Here is a 23,293-nt window from a genome sequence, read left to right as displayed (position 1 = left end):
GGAACCAACTACTTAAATCTACATACTCACTAGTGAGTTCAAACTGGAGTGGGAACTAAGGCTGCTATCATCCTGTTTTGTGGGCTGGTCCAGCACACCTTCCACCTTGAGAATCTGTGTGAAAGAAGTAGGTACAAGTCTGTATTTCCAAAACTCCTGGAGGAACATTTCCAATGATTCTAGAACTTCATCTTGCACTGATCCAGCAGTGGCATTAGGGTAGATTTGTGGGTTTCTGAAGCAGAGTAATCATTCAGTCCGAGAAGGAGATGCCTTATCTCATCTTTTCAGGCACCCCCCAATCCAAGTAATTCTCATTACTCATTCCTCTTTCACTTGGTTTGGGGAATAGAAATGCTGGTCCAATTGTCTTTCAGTAGGTGGGCTATATGGTCTTGTCCAGTTGTTCTTGATTCTCTTTAGAATGTAGGGCATTAGTGCATCTTTTCAAGCTTAGGCTCTGGGGTTTGTTTTTTGTTTTTTTAAGTTAGGGACAGCTTGGAATAAACTGTGGACCAATATTTTCTGAAGTGCCCTTTGTGATAAACAGTTTAAAAATTGAATAAGCCCACCCAATACAATAATATAAATGTGTTGATAAGTATATATAATCTGGATTATACTTAAGAAAATCAGATATCTCAAATTCATAGAAATAGAAAGTAGAATGGTGGTCACCAGGGGTTGTGGGAAGAAGGAAACGAAGAGTTGTTTAGTGGGTATAGTTTCAGTTTTGCAAGGTGCAAAAGTTTTGGAAATCAACTGCATAACAATGTGAATATACATAAAATTATTGAGCTGTATGCTTAAAAATGGTTAAGATGGTAAAAAAAAAAGAAAAGAAAAGAAAATCAACTGCATAACAATGTGAATATACATAAAATTATTGAGCTGTATGCTTAAAAATGGTTAAGATGGTAAAAAAAAAAAAGAAAATCTGATATCAAGCTGACACAGGGAATTTATTTTGTAGAAAAGCAACATCTAGAGAATGCCATACAACCCTAGTACATCTAAAGTACGATATATAAAAATGACAATTGCTCATAACAACAACATTGAAGCACTGAAAGATACCAAAGTACTTTCTGAATCCAAGAAGTCGAATTATAACCAGTACGGTTTTAATGTCCTAATATATATCGAAATTCTAATATGCTGACATGTGGTAAACCAGATAACCAGAACATCCAGTAATGTAACTTGGGTGACACGTAAGTTATCCAGGTCTTTTGACAGTACATAAACTTGCTCATACTCATCTGCTGTACATCCACACAAATATTTTAAAATTCCAATTTCTTGGTCAAGTGATATATTTTGCTTGAGTTTATTAAATACATTTAGATGTCTCTATTATACAAAGTTAAATGTACAACTAAATTAGTAAAAAGTGCTGAGATTTTATGGGAACATTAATACTCTGACAAAAATGTTTATCAATGTACTCTACACTCAATATTGCTTTTTTTCATTTAAATCTAAATTTTTCCCTATTTTTAAACCAGTTTTGTGATTTTTTAATACGAAACCTATGCCTTCTCAATTTATACAGTTTCTTCTCTTTTTTCCCTTATTTCTTAGCTTAAATTCAGTTTAAGCTTTATTGGTATCTTAGGCTTCACGTGTATTCTTACTCCTGAACACCAGCAGTTCTTCAGAGGCCTAAAATCCAGCATGGGAATTACTATATTAAATTAGTCCTAGAAAAAGCATTAAAGACATTTTTTTTCTGAAATATACAGAACATGTCATGCCAAACCTCTTGTTTATACCATAAACTGGTAATATTGGTAAATTGCACATATAGCTTACATTCCCCAAATAGAATAACTTAAATATTAAACGTACCTTTATGTTACCACCATAACTGACCTTATAAGCATAACAAATGGCAATATTCAATACAAAAATCACAAAATCCACTAACCGTAAATGCTACACATCACAGCATACTAACTCATCTCCCTATGACCTACTCAAACTATAGACAGCAAACTATAGCTTTAAGCTACTCTAGCATTTATACCCTAATTAGAAATTTATACGAAACACAATTTTATGTTCAAATATGGAAATAAGCAACATAATTCCAAATCCCAAAAGTATCCCAGCATTCTGTAAAAAGAAGTATCCCCAGCGGCTACATCCATGGTCACTAGCATCATTGTGCAGCATCTCAGGCACCTTAAAAAAAAAAGAGCAACCTTTAAGTTTCCAGAACCACAGATTAGTTTTTAGAAGAATCTGCAAGACGGCTTTATATGTAGCTGGATATATTATGAGTCAATTCTCTAAAACATGACCACATATACACACTGACTTTAGCTAATAATGTCACACAGCATTTTCTAACAGCTTAATTAACAATGATTATTCATGGTCTGCTCAGCAACTCAAAATTTATATTGGTCCAGTTTGCTCCACTGTAAAATGGAGAGCTACACTGATTACCCTGCTTACTGTCTGTATCTGTATATAACGTGTGGCTCGCTTGAAATTCAGAGATATGGAAGCCTTACATCATATAAAATATAATTTTAGCAATAAGATTGGCTAGATTGTTAGGTGGACTTTGGTGACAAAAAGATGACTCCTTCGTCCATTAACAAGAAACCTTTAAGCATTCTGAAGTATACACAGTTCGCCAACAGTATGTGGCTTGTGCTAGGTTTCCTACATGTCTATAGACAGTTCAATGCCTAATTACTGAAACTCTCCTCTCAAAAAGACACATCAGAAGGGGGTAGATACTTTTGTGTATCCTTATACACATTAGGCAGGACAAAGATGTGCTGTGAGCAACAATCCAAAAAGATAAAACCATCAAGGACTTATAGTTTATATGCTACTTTGTCAAGCATAGAATCACTTCTCACTGCAACGATATTTAATCTAAACCCTTTTAAAAATGGTTTCATTGAACATTTTCTCTACTGACTTCTTAAAAACTTACCATATCAACCAGAGCAACATACATGAACAAGCCCGCAGTAAGTGCAAATATCCACATAGAAACATTTTCAGCATAATGACCAATGAAAATTCCTGTTGCCATTCCAAGATATGCCAGCATGGCTGACAGAGCATTATAAAGAACAGCCTGCTTAACAGTCATGCCAGCCTTTAGTAAAACAGCAAAGTCACCTTTAACAGAAAACAAAAAAAGGAGATAAGGTAATTAAAAAATCATTTTTAAGACACATACGCAAAAAACTTTCCAGATTTAAGAAATTCTGCAGGGCTCCCCTGGTGGTGCAGTGGTTGAGAATCTGCCTGCCAACGCAGGGACACGGGTTCGACCCCTGGTCCAGGAAGATCCCACATGATGCAGAGCAGCTAAGCCCATGTGCCACACCTACTGAGCCTGTGCTCCAGAGCCTGGAAGCCGCAACTACTGAGCCCACATACCACAACTACTGAGCCTGCGTGCCGCAACTACTGAAGCCCGCGTGCCTAGAGCCCGTGCTCCACAACAAGAGAAGCCACCACAATGAGAAGACCGCGCACCACAACGAAGAGTAGCCCCCGCTCGCTGCAACTAGAGAAAGCCTGAGCACAGCAACAAAGACCCAAGGCAGACAGAAAAATCAATTAATTTAAAAAAAAAAAAAAGAATTACTCAGGGTTAACAGTGTTAATCAGTGTAAACACCCTAACAGCTTTATAAACTAAGATATCTTTTATCCAAAGTATTTCTTAAGGTTTCCTGAATGTCAATACTACAAATGTCAATAAGTATCAACTATTGTGCTCTTGCACTGTCTTCAAGGAGCTTTCAACTGGCTACAAGGAGGAAGAGGGAGTAGAGAACACAAATGAAATGATCAGCAAATGATTAAGGAAATATATAATTAAGAGCTAAAGAGTCTAATGTTCTGGTTATAAAAGGAGAAAAAAAGAAATTAAGATGAGAATAGCTGAGAGAGGCTTCATGGCGCATGAAGGATCTAGAATGTGGAACATAGGGAATTCCCTGGCAGTCCAGTGGTTAGGATTCTGCGTTTCCACTGCAGGGGGCCCAGGTTCGAACCCTGGTCGGGGAACTAAGATCCCACAAGCCACGTGGTGTGGCCAAAAATAAATAAATAAACAAAAATAAAAATAGAATGCACAACACAGACCAGATGCTGAGGATTACAAGCATGGAGCATGAAGACGGGAGGCCTTCTAAATGGCAGAACACATGCCAAAGAACAAAAGTGAAAATGGCGTTACAGGTGTGTGCGAATATGCATCTATATGAAGAAAAACAAGGACACGAACTGGGAACCAGGACAACTCTGGGAAGGTTTTAAGTCCCAGTGACAGAGAAAAAGAATTCAAAACACTATTCATCAACTTCTCATCTCTTTAGCTCTAGTGACTGAAATACTCTTTGTCAACTTCTGTCTGTTAATGGAAGATGATTCTTTAGATTCCTGTGGTCTTATTCATATTGTGCATATGAAGAAAACGATCACTGATGTCACCAGTATGCTGGTATAGGAAGATATCTGGTAGGGGAAGAGGAAAAGAGAGGGGACTCAGGTATCTCTCTGGCAACCCCACACAGGCAATTGTGTAATTGTAATCGCAGGGTTAGAATTCTGGCTGGAAACAAACTTGTCCTCAGTAAGAAAGAAAGCTGGCTAGGTTAGTAGACTTAGGAGAAGGCATAAATGAGGAAGCTTGCCGGAAGCTATCATTAGCAAAAGCCAGGGACACTAAGACACTTTACCCACCTGGAAAATACCATTTGTAGGGTTCTCTTACCTAATTCATGAGGCAACTCATGACAAAACACAGCAACAGAAGTACTTAAACCACTCGATAAACCTTCAGTAAAAGCAGCACCTGTGTAAAAATCACTGCATTATTTTGTGGGTGTGTATTTTTAAAATCTTAACAGCATACACAATGAAATACAGAAGAAATAAAATATATTCTGGTTGTGAATAAACAGAACTTTCTCAATTGCACTCTGTACCTTCTCCATAAGTAATGTTAGATTACATTCAATTAGATTTAAATTTCCCAAAGGAGCACAAGCAGATACAATTGAGAAGGGAAGGTTCCACTATGCCTTAGAGTGATTAAATGATCTTATACAAACCTGAGAAGTAAATTGCTACCACATAGAACACTTACTTAAAAATATGAAACAAACTGATTTAAAAGGTTTAGGAAAAAACCCTCATCAGTCAAGAGTACAAATATGTTTCCTGGCCTCAGAGGAATTCACTATATAGACTACCATATCTGAGTGTTCGCACATCCTCCGTTGTCGCTTATGCTGTGCACAGTGCAGAGAAGGAAGAGCACCAAGCTCCCAGGGAGCCAGACTGGGCTACAAAACAGCACTGCCTCCTTGGCAAGTGGTTCACCTTGCCAGGCCTTGGCTACCTAATCTGTACTTATTTCCATGGTTCCTCCCAGCACTAAGTTACTACAATTTTTAAGTATTTCTATTACCGCTCAATTGTAGCACAACAATTTAATAGCAAAAAAACTATAATTCTTCTTTGGGTAGAGATTAGTAATTAAACTTATCAGATATATGAAGATTCCTTTAGCATAAAAGAAAAGATGATGGAAGTATTTCACTTTAATAAATACTGTTTATATTGCAGATAAGGGAACTCAAATGTATTGGGGAAAAAAAAAAAATCCTCACATGTGCTCCAAACACCTTAGAGCCTGAGCCTGCAAATTAAAAAAACTTTTGGTAGTCACAATTTAGATAAAGGGCCAAGCACAGTTTCCAGCACTTAAACTAACATTTATCAAGTACTTCATCGTCAAAGCAGCCAAAAATGAAATAACAGTTTGATAATCTTAGAAGTCAATAGCCTTACCAAACCAACCTATTCCTTGTTAAAATAAGACTGGTACTTTCATGTGACATTTTCAGAGTCAACCAACAAGGGACAGATACGTAGATATATACCAATTGCTAGGCCATCGCTGAAATTGTGCAGGCCGTCCCCCATGATCACCATCCATGCCAGTGTGGCAATGCCGGCATCCTTCAGCTCCTCCCGAGAGTAGCGCTGACTGTGACTGTGTGGGTGGTGGTTTTGGTGGTGGTGGTGATGGAGAATATGATGGTAGTCATGATGGTGGTGAACAAGGTCATCTGACTGGCCAAGTGTATCATGGAAATGCGAATGGCATTTATTCTTGCACCCTCTGGGTACGTATTCATTGTAAACTTCCTGTGGATGAGCATGAGCTATCATGACCTCCTCTTCTTCCAAGATTGCTGGCTGTTGAGAATCAAAGTGGGAGGGCTCTTGTGAGTCAGCTCGCAAATAGCCTTCAGGTCCTAGGTATAAACATAAAGGACATTGGGACAAAGTCAAATGGCTTTGTTAATGTGCATGGACACATTTCAAACATCTCCACTGACAAAGTCAACAAAAGATCTTAAAGCATGGCAACTCTCTCACACAGACCTGGCAGAACTAGAGACTAGAGTATTGTTGATGAAAAACATCAGTAGTTAAATGATCTCACGTACTAAGAATGAATTTTAAATGTTAACCTTCAGTAACTACCCCCAGATCCTCTCTTAATTTCTTCTGCCTCCTTATGTTTTTAAAGATGATTTTTTTCCATATATTATAAAAGAAGCACATACTTACTTTATAAAAATATTTCATTTTTGGTATTTAAAATATTTAAGAAAAATATTCCAGAAAAATACTGAAAATTGGAAATAAAAAACATGCATAATTCTGTCATTTGAGTTCCTCTCTTTCAAAATTCAAGGAAAAACAGAAGAGGGGAATTCCCTGGCAGTCCAGTGGTTAGAACTTGGTGCTTTCACTGCCAAGGGCCTGGGTTCAATACCTGGTCGGCGAACTAAGATTCCTGTAAGCCGCGTGGCATGGTCAAAAAAAAAAAAAGGAAAAACAAGAATCTGAAATACCATCATCACCAAGAAACATTTGTTATCTATCTGTGTAAAATAAATTGCAACAATAAGTTTTTGTTTTTTCTTTTTTATACACTGGTATCAACTTTCTTGGGAGCATTCCCAATACTGTGGCCCAATTCTAGAATAGCTGTTTCCTCTCATCATTAAAAATTTCACTGGAGCCCATTACAGAGGTTGAAGACAGAATAGATACAGGAAGACGAATGAGAGTATTCACTTGCTCTTTAGAGAAAAGCAACATGCTGGAAAATAAAGGGTGGACAGGAAATCTTACAAATAACTTGGTAGCAACAATAAAGTTCTTCCTCCTTAGTCAGCAACTATATATTGAGTATCTGCTCTGGGCCAGGCACCTGCCCAGATACTGGGACAAAGTGCGTCAGCACAAAGTCTCTGCCTTCGAGAAGCTTATTGTCTTGTGGGTAGATAGCCACTTAACAAAGAAATACATGTATAAATAAGGCAATCTAAGGCATTGGAAGGCATGGGAAGAAAATAGAACAGGGTAACATGAAGGAGAATGACTGGGAGACCTTTGTATTCAGGTGATCAGGGAAGACCTCTGAGGACGAGATGTCTGAGTTGAGATTGGAATGATAGGGGGAATTTATATGAAGACCCGGGAGAAGAGTACTCCGAACTGAAGAAACAGTGAGTGCCAGGCCCTGAGACAGACCTGGTGTGCTCAAAGGATGAAAAGGAGGCCAGTGAGGCTGGACAGGGCAAACCATCGGGGAGAGTGGAGGGCAGGGCAGGACCTCGAAGGTCGTCGTAAGGCGTTTTGTTTAAAATTTTAATTTTAACTGAGTCTGTCCAACAAGAAATGCCAAGCTAACAAGTTACAGGAAACAGTAACTTTACAGTGGAGAAACATGGTAGACACAACGTTAGCCAAGTGATCAAAATTAACACCACCTGTGTGTGACAGAGAGCATCATGTCTGGTGGCACACCATGTCACTGAAAAGGATGCAATACCACTTTGTGGTATTCCTGCCCAAACTGATCAACCTAATGTGAAAACATTAGACAAACCCCAAATGAGGGGAAATTAGATGCAACATTTGATCCTGAATTGTACTCTGGATCATTTCTTTTCCTTTTAGGGGTTAGGGGAGTATAAAGAAATTATTAAGACAATTGGAAAAACACGAAAAAGGTCTATAGACTAGAAAATGGCATTGTATCAGCTTTAATTTCCTGATTTTGATCACTGAACTGTGATTACAAGGGAATGAATGTCCTTTTTCTTAGGAAACATAAACTTAAGCATTTTGAGGTAAAGAAGCATCATGTTTGTAACTTATTCTCAAATGGTTTAGGAAAAAAATGTGTATGTATGTCTACAGAGAGAAAGAGACAAAGAATGATAAATGTAGGTAAAATAAATGGGGAATATAAGAAAGGGGTACAGGAATTCTTTGTACTATTCTTGGAACTTTTCTCTAAGTCTGAATTTACCTCAAAATAAAAAATTAGAGAAAAAAGAGATGTAAGTATATATAGAAATAACCAACTCACTGGCAATTAAAAGAAAGTATGAGTTTAAAAAAAAAGAGTGGGGGGAGGGGTGGAGGAATTCCCTGGCGGTCCAGTAGTTAGGGCTCCGTGCTTTCACTGCTAGGGCCTAGGTTCGATCCCTAGCCGGGGAACTAAGATCCCATAAGCCACGTGGCGCAGCCAAAAAAAAAAAGGGGGTGCGGGTGGGGCTGGAATATGGTTCCCCCTCTTCCAGATAGTCCAGGTTGCCTGCAAATCACAGAGCACTGAATTCCCTCCAGCTCTCAGATTTATAAGGACTTACGATCATCTGCGTCTACTTTCTCCTCATTTGTTGACAGATGAGATTCATACTGGGACAACTGCTTCTTAATCTCCACATCATCATCATTTTCAGGTTTTTTCTGATTCTACAATAGCAAGGAAAAGCAATACTTTAAAATAGGCAGTTTGCTTATGCATACATCTTTAGGTAAACAGTTAAGCAAAAGATTTCATCGGAAAAGACAGCAGAGTAACAGACTTCTAATGGAATAAACCCCATCTAAGGGCAGGGCCTGTACTTAACTTGCATAGCACCTAGTAGTTTGTTTTAGGCATAAACTCTTCAGAAAGGTAAAGAATTAATGCTTCAGTAGTATGAAAGAAAAGTTACATACTCATCTTTCTGAATGTCCCCCTAGGTCACACAGTCTAAATTTGGTCTTATGCAAACAGCACTGCATCCCCTGGGAGCTTGTTATAAATGCACAGTCTCAGGCTACACCCCAGACCTAATGGATTAGAATGGGGATTTTAACTAGATCTCCAGGTGACTCATATACACATTAAAGCTGAGCTCTGCCTCAGGCCATTGATTTAGAACCAGCTAGAGGCATGTTCTCCAGGAATTTAGTGATCTGCTAACCAATTGCTTAGTTTCCTCCAGTGCCTCTTTTGGGCACTGAAACCCCATACTTTCCATACTTTTTATAAATTAAAACTATACCGTGATATCGATATGTACTTGTTATAAAACTAAAATACTCTTCGTGTAGTAAAACACCATTAACAAGCTTTTGTCTTTTTAAACAAATCTCTATTAGTTAGCCTTGAATTTATCACTAGGTTTTTTAACCAACTGAATACCATACTTGAGATATTGTCCGTATCTCAGAGCCCAAGAATAAAGGTCACTGTTTGAACAACGGTGCCTGTTTATTACTACTTACATAGAATATTCAAGATAACGAAAACTGTCACAAAAATAATAGATTTCTTATCTGCAGTATCATTTGAATATGACTTAATCATCACCATACCTGAGATTTCATTCTAGCTCTAACAGTATATAAATATCTGTACTTTCTTAGGTTATAAGAGTTTTTAAAGGCAAGCACAGACAAATCATTATACCTACCTCTAGCAAAATGCCTCAAACACAGAGAAAGTACTTAAATATTTGTGAAAATAAGTGAATTCATGATATTTTAAATTACTTTAGTTGATACTTTATTTGTTTGCCAATGATTATCTGTAGTACATAGACTTTTTAAGCAATTCTTTCATTCCCTAAGTATTAAGAGCCTGTAATGTTCCCTGCGCTGAATGGCGGCAATATATCAATATGTCGTAAAACAAGATACACATAGTCCTTGTTCTCAAGGAAGCTTATCACCCACAGGGAGGGAGGCTTTACACAGGTAATGATTATACAATTCTTTGATTGAAATTTTTGATAAGTTTTACAAGGAAAAATACACAGTGCTATGAGAACATATATATATGAGAGCATATAACATTTAAACAAATCCCTCTGCCTGCTCTCCGCTGCATTAGGACAACAGAATAATGTAGACAGGCCAGTTAGGAGGCAACTGCTATCACCCATGTAAGTCTGGCATGGACCAGGATGATAGTAAGGAAGATGGAGAGAAATGAAAAATTACATTTCTGGATACATCTAATAAAACTAGGTTGGATATAAGGATGAGGGAGACAGAGATGATTCTCTGGTTTCCAGCATGAGCAAGAAACCTGAGAATCCAGTAGAAAGAAAGTTTGACATGGAACTATTACAACCATCTAACTACACCAAGTATGTGATTTAACCCTAATCTGAATGTAGAGATTTCAGATCGACATATATGGAAGGTAACCTAAAACTATGACATATAGAATTTTCCAGGGGTGCAGGATGGATGTCTTAAGGGAAATCGTAGGTAACATTTTCTGTTATGGGTCTGAAGAGCTCTGAATACTTGCCATATAACGAATAGTTTTCTTCTTTTTGAGAGAACCAAATGAGATTAAAAGCTGTTATGTAAATAACACTAAGATCTGGATGCCCTTGAAAAAAGAGAAACTAAATATTTTTTAAAAAGGAATAGGGGAGGAACCAAGATAGAGGAGTAGAAGGACGTGCTCTCACTCCCTCTTGTGAGAACACCAGAATAACAACTAGCTGCTGGACAATCACTGACAGGAAGACACTGGAACTCACCAAAAAAGATACCCCACAACCAAAGACAAAGGAGAAGCCACAGTGAGATGGTAGGAGGGGCCCAATCACAGTAAAATCAAATCCCGTAACTGCTGGGTGGGTGACTCACAGACTGAGAACACTTATACCACAGAGGTCCACCAACTGGAGTGAAGGTTCTGAGCCCGTCAGGCTTCCCAACCTGGGGGTCCGGCAACGGGAGGAGGAATTCCTAGAGAATCAGACTTTGAAGGCTAGTGGGATTTGATTGCAGGACTTCGAAAGGACTGGGGGAAACAAAGACTCCACTCTTGGAGGGCACACACAAAGTAGTGTGTGCATCTGGACCCAGGGGAAGGAGCAGTGACCCCCGGGAAGACTGAACCACACCTACCTGCTAGTGTTGGAGGATCTCCTGCAGAGGCGGGCAGTGGCTGTGGCTCACCATGGTGACAAGGATACTGGCAGCAGAAGTTCTGGGAAGTACTCCTTAGCGTGAACCCTCCCAGAGTCTGTCATTAGCCCCACCAAAGAGCCCAGGTAGGCTCCAGTGTTGGGTTGCCTCAGGCCAAACAACCAACAGGGAGGGAACCAAGCCCCACCCATCAGCAGACAAGCAGATTAAAGTTTTACTGAGCTCTGCCCACCCAAGCAACACTCAGCTCTACCCACCACCAGTCCCTCCCATCAGGAAACTTCCACAAGCCTCTTAGATAGCCTCATCCACCAGAGGGCAGAGAGCAGAAGCAAGAAGAACTACAATCCTGCAGCCTGTGGAACGAAAACCACATTCAGAGAAAGACAGACAAGATGAAAAGGCAAAGGGCTATGTACCAGATGAAGGAACAAGATAAAACCACAGAAAACCAACTAAATGAAGTGGAGATAGGCAACCTTCCAGAAAAAGAATTCAGAATAATGATAGTGAAGATGATCCAGGACCTCGGAAAAGGAATGGAGGAAAAGATCGAGAAGACACAAGAAATGTTTAACAAAGACCTAGAAGAATTAAAGAACAAACAGAGATGAACAATAACTGAAATGAAAACTACACTAGAAGGAATCAATAGCAGAATAACTGAGGCAGAAGAAAGGATAAGTGACCTGGAAGACAGAATGGTGGAATTCACTGCTGCAGAACAGAATAAAGAAAAAAGAATGAAAAGAAATAAAGACAGCCTAAGAGACCTCTGGGACAACATTAAATGCAACAACATTCGCATTATAGGGGTCCCAGAAAGAGAAGAGAGAGAGAAAGGACCAGAGAAAATATTTACAGAGATTATAGTTGAAAACTTCCCAAACAGGAGAAAGGAAATAGCCACCCAAGTCCAGGAAGCGAAACGAGTCCCATACAGGATAAACCCAAGGAGAAACACACCGAGACACATAGTAATCAAATTGGCAAAAATTAAAGACAAAGAAAAATTATTGAAAGCAGCAAGGGAAAAACGACAAATAACATATAAGGGAACTCCCATAAGGTTAACAGCTGATTTCTCAGCAGAAAGTCTACAAGCCAGAAGGGAGTGGCATGATATACTTAAAGTGATGAAAGGGAAGAACCTACAACCAAGATTATTCTACCCAGCAAGGATCTCATTCAGATTCGATGGAGAAATCAAAAGCTTTACAGACAAGCAAAAGCTAAAAGAATTCAACACCACCGTACCAGCTCTACAACAAACGCTAAAGGAACTTCTCTAAGTGGGAAACACAAGAGAAGAAAAGGACCTACAAAAACAAACCCAAAACAATTAAGGAAATGGTCATAGGAACATACATATCGATAATTACCTTAAATGTGAATGGATTAAATGCTCCAACCAAAAGACACAGGCTTGCTGAATGGATACAAAAACAAGACCCATATATATATGCTGTCTACAAGAGACCCACTTCAGACCTAGGGACACATACAGACTGAAAGTGAGGGGATGGAAAAAGATATTCCATGCAAATGGAAATCAAAAGAAAGCTGGAGTAGCAATACTCATATCAGATAAAATAAACTTTAAAATAATGTTACAAGAGACAAGGAAGGACACTACATAATGATCAAGGGATCAATCCAAGGAGAAGATATAACAATTATAAATACATATGCACCCAACATAGGCGCACCTCAATACATAAGGCAAATACTAACAGCTATAAAAGAGGAAATCAAAGACCTAAATGTAAGACTGGACACTATAAAACTCTTAGAGGAAAACATAGGAAGAACACTCTTTGACATAAATCACAGCAAGATCTTTTTTTATCCACCTCCTAGAGTAATGGAAATAAAAACAAAAATAAACGAATGGGACCTAATGAAACTTCAAAGCTTTTGCACAGCAAAGGAAACCATAAACAAGACAAAAAGACAACCCTCAGAATGGGAGAAAATATTTGCAAATGAATCAATGGACAAAGGATTAATCTCCAAAATATATAGACAGCTCATGCAGTATGTCTTCTTTCTCCAAAGAAGACATACACATGGCCAAGAAGCACATGAAAAGCTGATCAACATCACTAATTATTAGAGAAATGCAAATCAAAACTACAATGAGGTATCACCTCACACCAGTTAGAATGGGCATCATCATAAAATCTACAAGCAACAAATGCTGGAGAGGGTGTGGAGAAAAGGGAACCCTCTTGCACTGTTGGTGGGAATGTAAATTGATACAGCCACTATGGAGAACAGTATGCAGGTTCCTTAAAAACTAAAAATAGAATTACCATATGATCTAGTAATCCCACTACTGGGCATATACCCAGAGAAAACCATAATTCAAAAAGACACCCCAATGTTCATTGCAGCAGTATTTACAATAGCCAGGTCATGGAAGCAACATCAATGCCCATCGACAGACGAATGGATAAAGAAGTTGTGGTACATATATACAATGGAATATTACTCAGCCATAAAAAGGAATGAATTTGAGTCATTTGTAGAGACGTGGATGGATCTAGAGACTGTCATACAGAGTGAAGTAAGTCAGAAAGAGAAAAACAAATATCGTATATTAACGCATGTATGTGGAACCTAGAAAAATGGTACAGATGAACCAGTTTGCAGGACAGAATTTGAGACACAGATGTAGAGAACAAACGTATGGACACCAAGGGGGAAAAGCCGCGGGGGCGTGGGGATGGTGGTGTGCTGAATTGGACGATTGGGATTGACATGTATACACTGATGTATATAAAGTTGATGACTAATAAGAACCTGCTGTATAAAAAAATAAATAAAATAAAAATATAAAAAATAATAAATAAAAATTCTAAAAAAATAAAAAGGAAGAGAACATGTAATGTTTGCAAAACTCCTGTGTGAAGTCTTTGTCTAGAAATTATGCTTACTTGCCATTTAATGTTTTTTATACATGTAACAAATATTTACCAATCATCTATTATGTGCCAGACACTATTCTAGGCACTGGAGATACAGCAGTAAAGAAGACAGAGAGGTCCTGGCTCTTAAGATCTTACATTCTAGTAGAAACTATTTTAGAACAGAGATTATCAAACTTCTTTGACTACAGTTCACAGCAATGTATGTAATAAACACAGTAATATATGGAATATACTGTAATATCATGGTTGCATTTAAAAACATTGGTTGTGACACAAGATTTATTTCACAATTCACAAATGATTATTAATTTAAGAGTCTAAAAAATACTGTTCTGTATTAGACAACAGAGAGCCTACCTCTTAGAGTCCCATGTTAGAGTGCCAGATGAATATAAAGCAATCTTTAGGTAAAACTTGAAAAGTAAATTGAAATTAGAATGCTAAATTATGGCATTTGAAATAGAAACACAGTAACACAAATAAACACAAACAACCCCTCCCCAAAAAACACCCTAAAAAATGATCTTTTTTTTTTTTTTTAAGGTGAGAATAATCCCAGAGAATGCAAAGAAGTATGGATATAGTCTCAAACCCATCCACGTGAAGCAACAGGGACAACAGGAACATGACTTCATGACAACATGACAACAGGAAGATGACTTCCTGGATTAAGAATGATTAAGCTATTGTTATTTCACTTCTTTCCTGTAAATTGAGGTTCAGTAAATGTTCAAAATTTGCAATTTGAGATTTTAGTGAATGTAGAATCCATATGGGCAAATATTCACAGGATGGAGGAGGCCACTCTTCTCTTCACACATGCACTTGATTCCCAACGTGAGCTCTATGCTCAGCAAGAATCAACTATGTTGGTTTTCAAGCCTCTTCATGCCAGCTATACCTGTTATTGCAATTGCACAATTTAATTACATATTACTCAAACTATGAAATGATGGTGAGAATAGTTACGTCCATGAAAACTTAAGTTGAAGTCTTCTGAAAGATTCAAAGGCAAGTTGTTAAAAAAAAAAAAAGGCTATTAAATTATATAAGGCACTAAAGATAGAATTACCATATGACCCAGTAATCCTACTCCTGGGCATATATCCAGAGAAAACCATAATTCAAAAAGACACATGCACCCCAATGTTCACTGCAGCACTTCACAATAGCCAGGTCATGGAAGCAACCTAAATGCCCATTGACAGACGAATGGATAAAGAAGATGTGGTACATATATACAATGGAATATTACTCAGCCATAAAAAGGAACAAAACTGGTTCACTTGTATAGGTGTGGATGGAACTAGAGACTGTCATACAGAGTGAAGAAAGTCAGAAAGAGAAAAACAAATTTCATATATTAATGCATATATGTGGAATCTAGAAAAATGGTACAGATGAACCGGTTAACAAGGCAGAAATAGAGACACAGATGTAGAGAACAAACATATGGACAGCAAGGGGGGAAAGAGGGGGTGCGGGGGGGTGGGATGAATTCGGAGATTGGGATTGACATATATACACTAATACGTATAAAACAGATAGCTAATGAGAACGTGCTGCACAAGAAAAATAAAGTTCAAAAAAAATTACATAAGGCAATCACTGTATAAAATTTTTTATATTTCCAAAAATCTAGATTCTACACTTAAAATAACTTTACAAGTATGTAACCTCTTGCTCAATTTTAGAGAAACCAAAATTGGAAATTTAGATGAAGCAGCATGGCTATAGAGAAAAAAAATGATCATACAGAACTCCAACTCAAAGAAAAGTTTGGTCAACATCAAATGACCAGTATATGAGTACACAAACATCCGATGTGTACATGTCATTTTTAAGAGTCCCCATGAGGACAGTCTTTTGACTCATTTGCCCAGTCATATCAGATAGGAAGAGGCAGATAATCATAGGCAACTCCAAAGACATTTTTACCAGAAATAGCCTACTGTTCAGCTTCACACTATCTTCTGGTGGCAATTTGCAAAGGGCAAGTATGTGAAAGTCACATAGTCTTTCAAACAAAACATAATATTCAGCTACTCCATGAGTAATTTAAAAGTTAATCCATGATACTTTTTTCTTAAGCCACTTTATTGAGGTATTATTGACATATAAAAAGCTGTACATATTTAATGTATACAACTCGAGTTTCGGGATAAGTATATACCCGTGAAACCACTGGCACCATCAATGCCATAATCACGATGCTTCTCATCTTCAAGGCCCTGTGTGTGCCTTGTTTGGTGATTTGTATAGATATTTACCCTTGCCTTTCTTACGGTCTTGTGACTTTGAAGGAGTACTGAAGATAGAGATCTCCAGGGTTATAAAGATACAGAACTGCTCTCCATGAATGCTTCTGGGAACAAAAAGGTACTGAACCCCCTCACAAATGAAGATCATACACCCTGGACAAGCCCAGTTTAGTTCAAGTACTGCTCTAAATAAATGTCCGATGCCTAGTAAGTATTCAGAATACTTTTACCTTTTTCTTCTTATCTTTAAATTGCTTGATCAATGTGAGGACATGTTCAACAAGAAACATGAAATACAAGCCTCCCAGAGCTGTCAGACCTTTCCACGTGGAATCAAAATAGGTACTTTCTTCTATGTTTTGAGAAGAGAGATGGCTGAAAAGCGGTCCCCTCTTTATTTCCATTGCTGGTTCTTCATGGCTGTGACTATGGTGATGACTTGCATGAGACTAAAGGCAAAATAATATGGATTTTATAAATTGAGTAGTTTCACACATCAGAAAAATTGGCTAAGATAATTAACATCAAATTTGAAATTATTCAGAATTAGGCAATTAATGTGATACTTCGGAATGAGGGGAAGTTTAGGATATTAAAAATAAAATGACCAACAAGCAGCAGCGATCTACAGCTTAAGGTATATAATGTACGATGGCACTTAATAGAGTGGATCTGTTCAATGTAAAGACAGACACGTTCCCCAATGACCCTCATAACATAAGGTAATGGGTATATCCAATGTTTTCCCATGGCCACAAATAAGAGGGAACTGCAAAACTTAATAGGCATATAGTGTCTACTGCTTATACTCCCAGCTGAAAAGCCCCTACCATAGTCGTCAGTGTGCTTACAAGAAGCCCAGTCTGGGTAATGGGCCCTGGCAGGTACCCGAGATCCAGGTGCACTGCCCCAGTGGCCTGCAGCTGAGTGCAACAGGAAATTCTGCCACTGCGTGTGAGGGAACCAGGTGTGGCACACACTAACAGAGGTGAGACGGGGGGTCACAGGGTACACCCCACCCACGTGCTCCTAGAAACCAAATTTCCAGCCTTTTATACATATCAATACAAAGCACAAACCAAAAGTACACACACACACACATATATATAGACAAACACACACATATATTTAATGTTGAATAGTAAAATACACTAATGGGATAAATTACTGTACTTACATGTGGAAGAAGGTGTAAAAAAGCATCACCACTCAGTGTCCCAACAGCCAATGCCACAAGGAAACTCAGAAGAAACTTGAAAAACACCCGATTCATGAGAGGCACTAAGATAACACCCAGCAAAGACAGGAAACTGATGACAGAAATGGCTATAAAGCCACCAACCCAGGCTGTCAAACAAAACAGAGAAAGGAAAAAGAATACAATTGATAACCTTTAAAAGAGAGACTGTGGAGCGGCTTAAGACAAATTAAAAGCAGGGGAGCTAAAGAAATACAAACTCAGCGGAATAGGACTGTGGTAACAGAGTAATAACCAAGAAATTTGATCAAATGAACAATGTGACTGAACCCTCCAGGTAAAGGGCATAAACCTAGTGGAAAATTCTTCAGCTAGGGGTGAAGGGAGGGGAAAACACGGTTACCAAGGATGAACTCTAGCTCACTTGGGAACTGAGCTTTCAGACTCCCATAACAGCTAAATTATGAGAGAGAAGAGGAAAAAGTTAGGGAAGGAAGGAAGGAAAGAAGCAGAGAAGAAAGGAGTAAGAAAAGGAAATTGGGAATTCAATAATTTCTTCAGTGAACAAAGCAATTAATTCTTCATTATAGTTTCTGAGCAATGCAACTTACACTATAGCAGAGCGTATCCTGATTTCATCTATTAATAAGAATGTATGAGAATTAGGCTCTTAAACAGCAGAGATTAACTCTGACCATCCTCCAAACAGTATGACAACATATAAAGATCCCAAATTTTGAATGACCCTGACATATCCTGTGGGAGGACCTCAGACAAGTTATGATCTAAATTTTATTTTCTCGTTTTTGTTTGTTTTAAGGGTAAGGCTAACACACTTGCTTTCTTCACATTCAAGGCAGAGAACAATTAAGATGATATATTTGGAATTACGCTGAAAAATGAATAGGTTGATGTAAATATAAGGAAAAGTACAACATAAATGTATCTATTGGAAATGATTTTTACACAAAAAAGGCAATTTTACCTATTTGTAAAGAATACGTCTTTGGAGGGATTTCAGCTTTCTTTTCACTCGTTGTATGAATCAGACATGATCTAGTATCAATCTGATTGATGATGGCTGGGCAGAGATAGTTGAACTCAGTGGCATTCAGTGGAACCTGGATGCCCATGCCATGAGATGTAAGCAGCTTTGATGCATTGAAACACTGAAGAAAAGGAAACAGTGAAATCACCAAAAGGTACTCCCATTAGAGAATCCATAAAGGCTGTTTGATGACACAACACCCTTTTCCTACTGAAGGTACCTACTTTTTTATTTAAGTTAAGGTAAATCAAAATCAACTTTAGTTTTAAGTACTTTGGAACTTGCCTCAAGCTACCTGGAGATATTACGTCACAGTGGTGATTTCCCATCTCTTCTACCTATTTCTTCTTGGGAGAAGCAGTCACATCACTAGTCACCTTGGGAGAAAGCCTCAAGTGGAAAACTTGAGGATAAATGGACATTCACAAGCCTGTTAACTCATTGTATAAATCTATTAAGGAAATGAGCTTTAATTTCAAGACAGGTTCACTAGAGATTGAGAAATATGTTGTTTTAGTACTAACGCTACCCTACCTGGTCTAAACAAGCCCAAGACATGTCACTCTTCTAGCAACAACTGTAATTGCAAAACTTAGCTCAGTTCTGTCTGCATACTTGGCAAAGTAATGCTCCACAACGAGAGAATATTAAATTATGTCGATTACTCTTGCGGACGACAAGGCTGGTTAATAAAATAAACCTGTACCAGCAGGCTGTTGTTTCAAACGTTTAATTAGATGACAAGCTTAGTTTGAAGAGAATCTCTGGGGAATGTAAGCTCTCCCGACTCACCAAAAAAACTGGTGGTAGCACCTGTTTCTCATCTTCTATAAAGTTACTTTAAACTCCCACAAATCTTGGCCAATACTACTCAGAACAAACTTTATCACTAGTGTCGCTATGGGAATGACCATTAGTAGGATTATCCCAGAATTAGTAAATCATGTGACGGTTTGAATGAAGTACTTAAGTGTTGCCTATTAATGTATACCAACTAACTCCTTGTTGTTGACATCTCTCAGCCAAAGCAAATTGTGTACAGTCTGGAAGTCTAGTCTAGGAAAAAACACATGAACTCAGAAGGTCACTGCCCAGACTTCTCACGTGTCCAGCATATCGCTGCTTTGCCAGTCACTCCACAGGTCACTGTGATCCCTCTGCCAAGGAGGCGAAGCTGCTCTTCCCACACTCTTCAGCCCTTCCAACCACACCTTTTCCTAAAACAGGGATTCTAACTCCTGCTCTTTTGACCTTCCGGTTTCTGTGTTTTAATTAATGGGATTCTCCTTTAAAGATTTTCTCCAAAAATAATTTTGATATCTTTTTTCTACACTTACTTTAAACTCTATATTAGAAAGTGGTTTCAGCAGGCAGCACTATTCTTACCAAAGAACTACCCCCCGCCCCAAGTTTTGTATCAGGGATGTTTACAACATAGTAGGGACACTTTGAGCTAAGTGCCTTGCTGAGAGAGTAGAAATTCCCCTTTCAATGAACTCACCATTTTATTTTTATTTTAAACTCCTTACAACTGAGATAGAATGGCAATGACAGGACAGACAAGCAGGCATATTGATTAAAATAATGAATAGCACTCATCTTACCTCCTGAGTATTTTCATTTGTGCTTCTGGAATACATAAAGCCATTTCTGGGCTCACTCACAGATTCATTTGTTTTCCTACTAGCCAGCCAGGTCGCCCAGCTCTTTTCTGTGACACTGGGTAGAGTGGAACTGCTCACACCTTTGGGGAGAAGTTTTCCATGTTTTGGAGTTTCTATGGTCTCTAGAAAGTGAGTTCCTTCAGAGACAGCATTATACACAGTTGAGGTCACTTCACTAGCACCAGCACCATCCTTGATTAAAACATTCCTTCTACCACTGGCATGTTCTGATCGATGAGGTCCTTTCCCCTGGCTGTTTCTAGGCTCTTTACTTGAACCATCAGAGTCATGGTCTGGGCAAAGAGCTTTTCGATTTTTACTGGAAGCAGCATGATTATGGTGAGAGTGATGCTCATGGTCAGAGTGATGCTCATGGTCATGGTGTATATGGATTCTCTTAATCTTATCTATGCCTATATTCTGAAGCAATTTTCTGAACCCTTCAATTGACAAGGAATTATTTTCTCCATAGCGATGGAAAAGCTGCTGCAGATGATGCTGCCGTGTGGTAACTGCCAAGTCAACATTAATGCCAGATTCCCAATTCGGAATAATTTTCTCAGTGGTCTGAGGGAAAGCAGTGGCTGGTCCTACTTCATGAAGGGGATGTGTGACTGACAGAACGAAGGTCAGGATCAAGATCACTGATAAATTCCTCGCCATTGCACCTTCCTAAAGAAGACAGAAAAAAAAATCCTTGCCTTCACTTCCAAAACAATTTGAATTAAGAAATCCTATGCTGAAAACCGATGTCTAATCAAATAACGAAGTTTTACAGAGCATCGTCTAGTGTGATCAGTGTAGTAAAACAAAAGAAAAAAAGAACTGGAGTCCTAGGCTCTACCCCGCATTGCTAAAGCATGGGAAACAACTGGAAAGCATCTGAGTGCTAAGACTCTGTACTTAGCACTGTAAATGCAACAGTAATTCAGAGACCGGAGGGGTCCAGGTGACGACAGCCACACTGGCAACTTCTTATTGCTTCGCACAACGATTTAAAACAAAAGAAAACCCGACTAACTACCTCCACCACCACCATCATCATTTCATAGAACAATCTTTCAACATCAAAAAAAGCAGAAATGGCAATCTCAGAGTAAGTCGCATTTAAAATTTTTTTCTTAAACTATATGCAAATCACTTTGAGGCTTCTCTCCTGAAATCCCACTCTTCAAGGGCACCCAATTCTGCCACTTTCTTGTGACTCCCTCATGCATACTCAGGCAGATGTGTGCCCTAACCACACAAATGGAATCTTTTTTCTTCCCCCTCAACAAATGACATCTTTCCATGTCAGTACATATAAAGGTATCACATTCTTTTGAATGACTGCAGTTTTAAAGTAAATTAAACTTCATAAAAAACTATGTTGCTCTTATATTGCTATAAACCAGTGAAAATTTTGTCAGACTATTACTCATTCATACAATAGTGTTTGGAACCAAAGGCCTATGCTCCAAAGAGGAGTTAGGAATCCAGTTAAGCACTGAATTCAGTTAAGGAGAGGAAGGTATAATCCAGATAAGCGAATAGGCTAATATCTCAGGACCCAGCCAGCAGATGTCCAGCACCAATGATGGGTAGTGATCATGACTAAATTCATCTGCCTCCAGTGAAAGACTTAGATGTCGGACTCTGGAGTGAGACAGCAAGCGCGAGAGAGGCAACCTAGCTCTACCACTTTCAGCTGTTCTTCCTTGGACCCACTGGTAATACCCATTTTATAGGGTGACTGAGAAAACCACATGAATGGATGTATGTGGAAGTGCTCCAAACACTGTCAGCAGTATTGCACAACTGCTGCTTATCGTACTGTGGAAAATGGAAGTACGCACTACCACGGGGCTAGACTCCTGAAAGAACAATCCTTGGGGCCTGAAGTTTTAATAGGTAGAAGAGAACCATTAAGAAATAATTCGCAGAAGAGAGGAGAGGAGCGAGATACGTGGGGACAACACAGACGAATGGCTCAAGGGCAGCTCCGTGCCTTGCTCCACGAAGGATGATTAGGGCGGTCCCGGTCCCCGCAAGTCCGCGGGTGTTGGAGAAAAGAAAGCAGAAGAAAAGGGCCTGGAGAAACGGGTGAGTGGAGAAAACGGAAAAGAGGGCACAAAACTGTTTCTAAGGGCTATTTTTAAACACGACAGTACCTTTTTCGAAAATGAGATCAACAGGACAAACCGTTTCCTTACCGCGTTGGACCCCGAAGCCCATCTGTGGGATGGGAAGCCCAAATGGAAGTGTGGCCTTGCCGGCCCGCGGGGTACCCCTCTCCGCCCGCCTCTTCCGGACCTGCGGGACTCACCTCTCCGCGGCCTCGCCGTCCCACGGCCCGGTCCCGCGCGCCGCTTCAGTTCCCGCCGGCGGTCCGGAGGGCTCGGAACCGGCCCGTGCTTCTCTCCCTAAAAACCTCTACACGGCACGGAGAAGCGGCGGTCTCATCGGCCCGGCTGCCCCTCGGTCGGGGTACCGCCGCGCAGACACTGGGAAGCAGCGCCCAACGCGCCGTAGCCTCCCGGGAGGAGGACAATTACTAATTACCGCCGCTCGTAGCGCGCCGCCGGGAACCACCGCCCCCGTCGGCCATGACTGCGGGGCATGCGCAGTGCGGCTCCACCCCGTCCCCGGCAAGCGGATCCGCGCGTCCGCCGGTTTGCCGGCTCCGCGGGGCTCGCAAGGGCGGGAGGGGGCGGAGACGCGGTCCGGGTGAGCTCTGAGCGCCGAGATCAGTCGGGGACTCTTTCCTCGAGCCCCTCTGCGCCCTCGCCTCTCTGAAGCCGGCGACACTCTCGCCAAGGCTCCCCACCGAGCCAGCCCCGTATGCTGCTGGGAGGCCGGCCGTGAGGGGCAGTGGAATGCTCCTACCGCCGCCCTGGCACACGAGCCCCGGAT

The 23,293-nt window shown here is 39.7% G+C and overlaps 1 protein-coding gene across 2 annotated transcripts; it reads right to left on the bottom strand.

The window, feature by feature from the left end:
- Positions 1-953: 953 nt before the first annotated feature.
- SLC39A6 (solute carrier family 39 member 6) lies at positions 954-22,930 on the bottom strand. 2 transcript variants are annotated; one of them, XM_082853385.1, is made up of 10 exons: positions 22,707-22,930; positions 20,342-21,073; positions 18,675-18,858; positions 17,669-17,838; positions 16,722-16,940; positions 8,726-8,831; positions 5,930-6,307; positions 4,756-4,836; positions 2,957-3,147; positions 954-2,187 (listed from the first exon to the last, which is right to left on the bottom strand). In XM_082853385.1, the coding sequence occupies exons 2-10, from the start codon at positions 21,062-21,064 to the stop codon at positions 2,035-2,037; spliced, it is 2,205 nt and encodes a 734-aa protein (XP_082709511.1). In that variant the 5' UTR covers positions 21,065-21,073; positions 22,707-22,930; the 3' UTR covers positions 954-2,034. The 2 variants fall into 2 exon arrangements, with proteins under 2 accessions (XP_082709511.1, XP_082709512.1); XM_082853386.1 differs by lacking the exon at positions 22,707-22,930 and adding an exon at positions 22,552-22,614.
- Between the last annotated feature and the right edge of the window lie 363 nt (positions 22,931-23,293).

This window comes from Leucopleurus acutus, assembly GCF_964270905.1.
Source record: "Leucopleurus acutus genome assembly, chromosome: 13".
NCBI lineage: Eukaryota > Metazoa > Chordata > Mammalia > Artiodactyla > Delphinidae > Leucopleurus > Leucopleurus acutus.
Note: the sequence above shows the minus strand (reverse complement) of the source record. Positions and strands in the feature narration are given on the sequence as shown.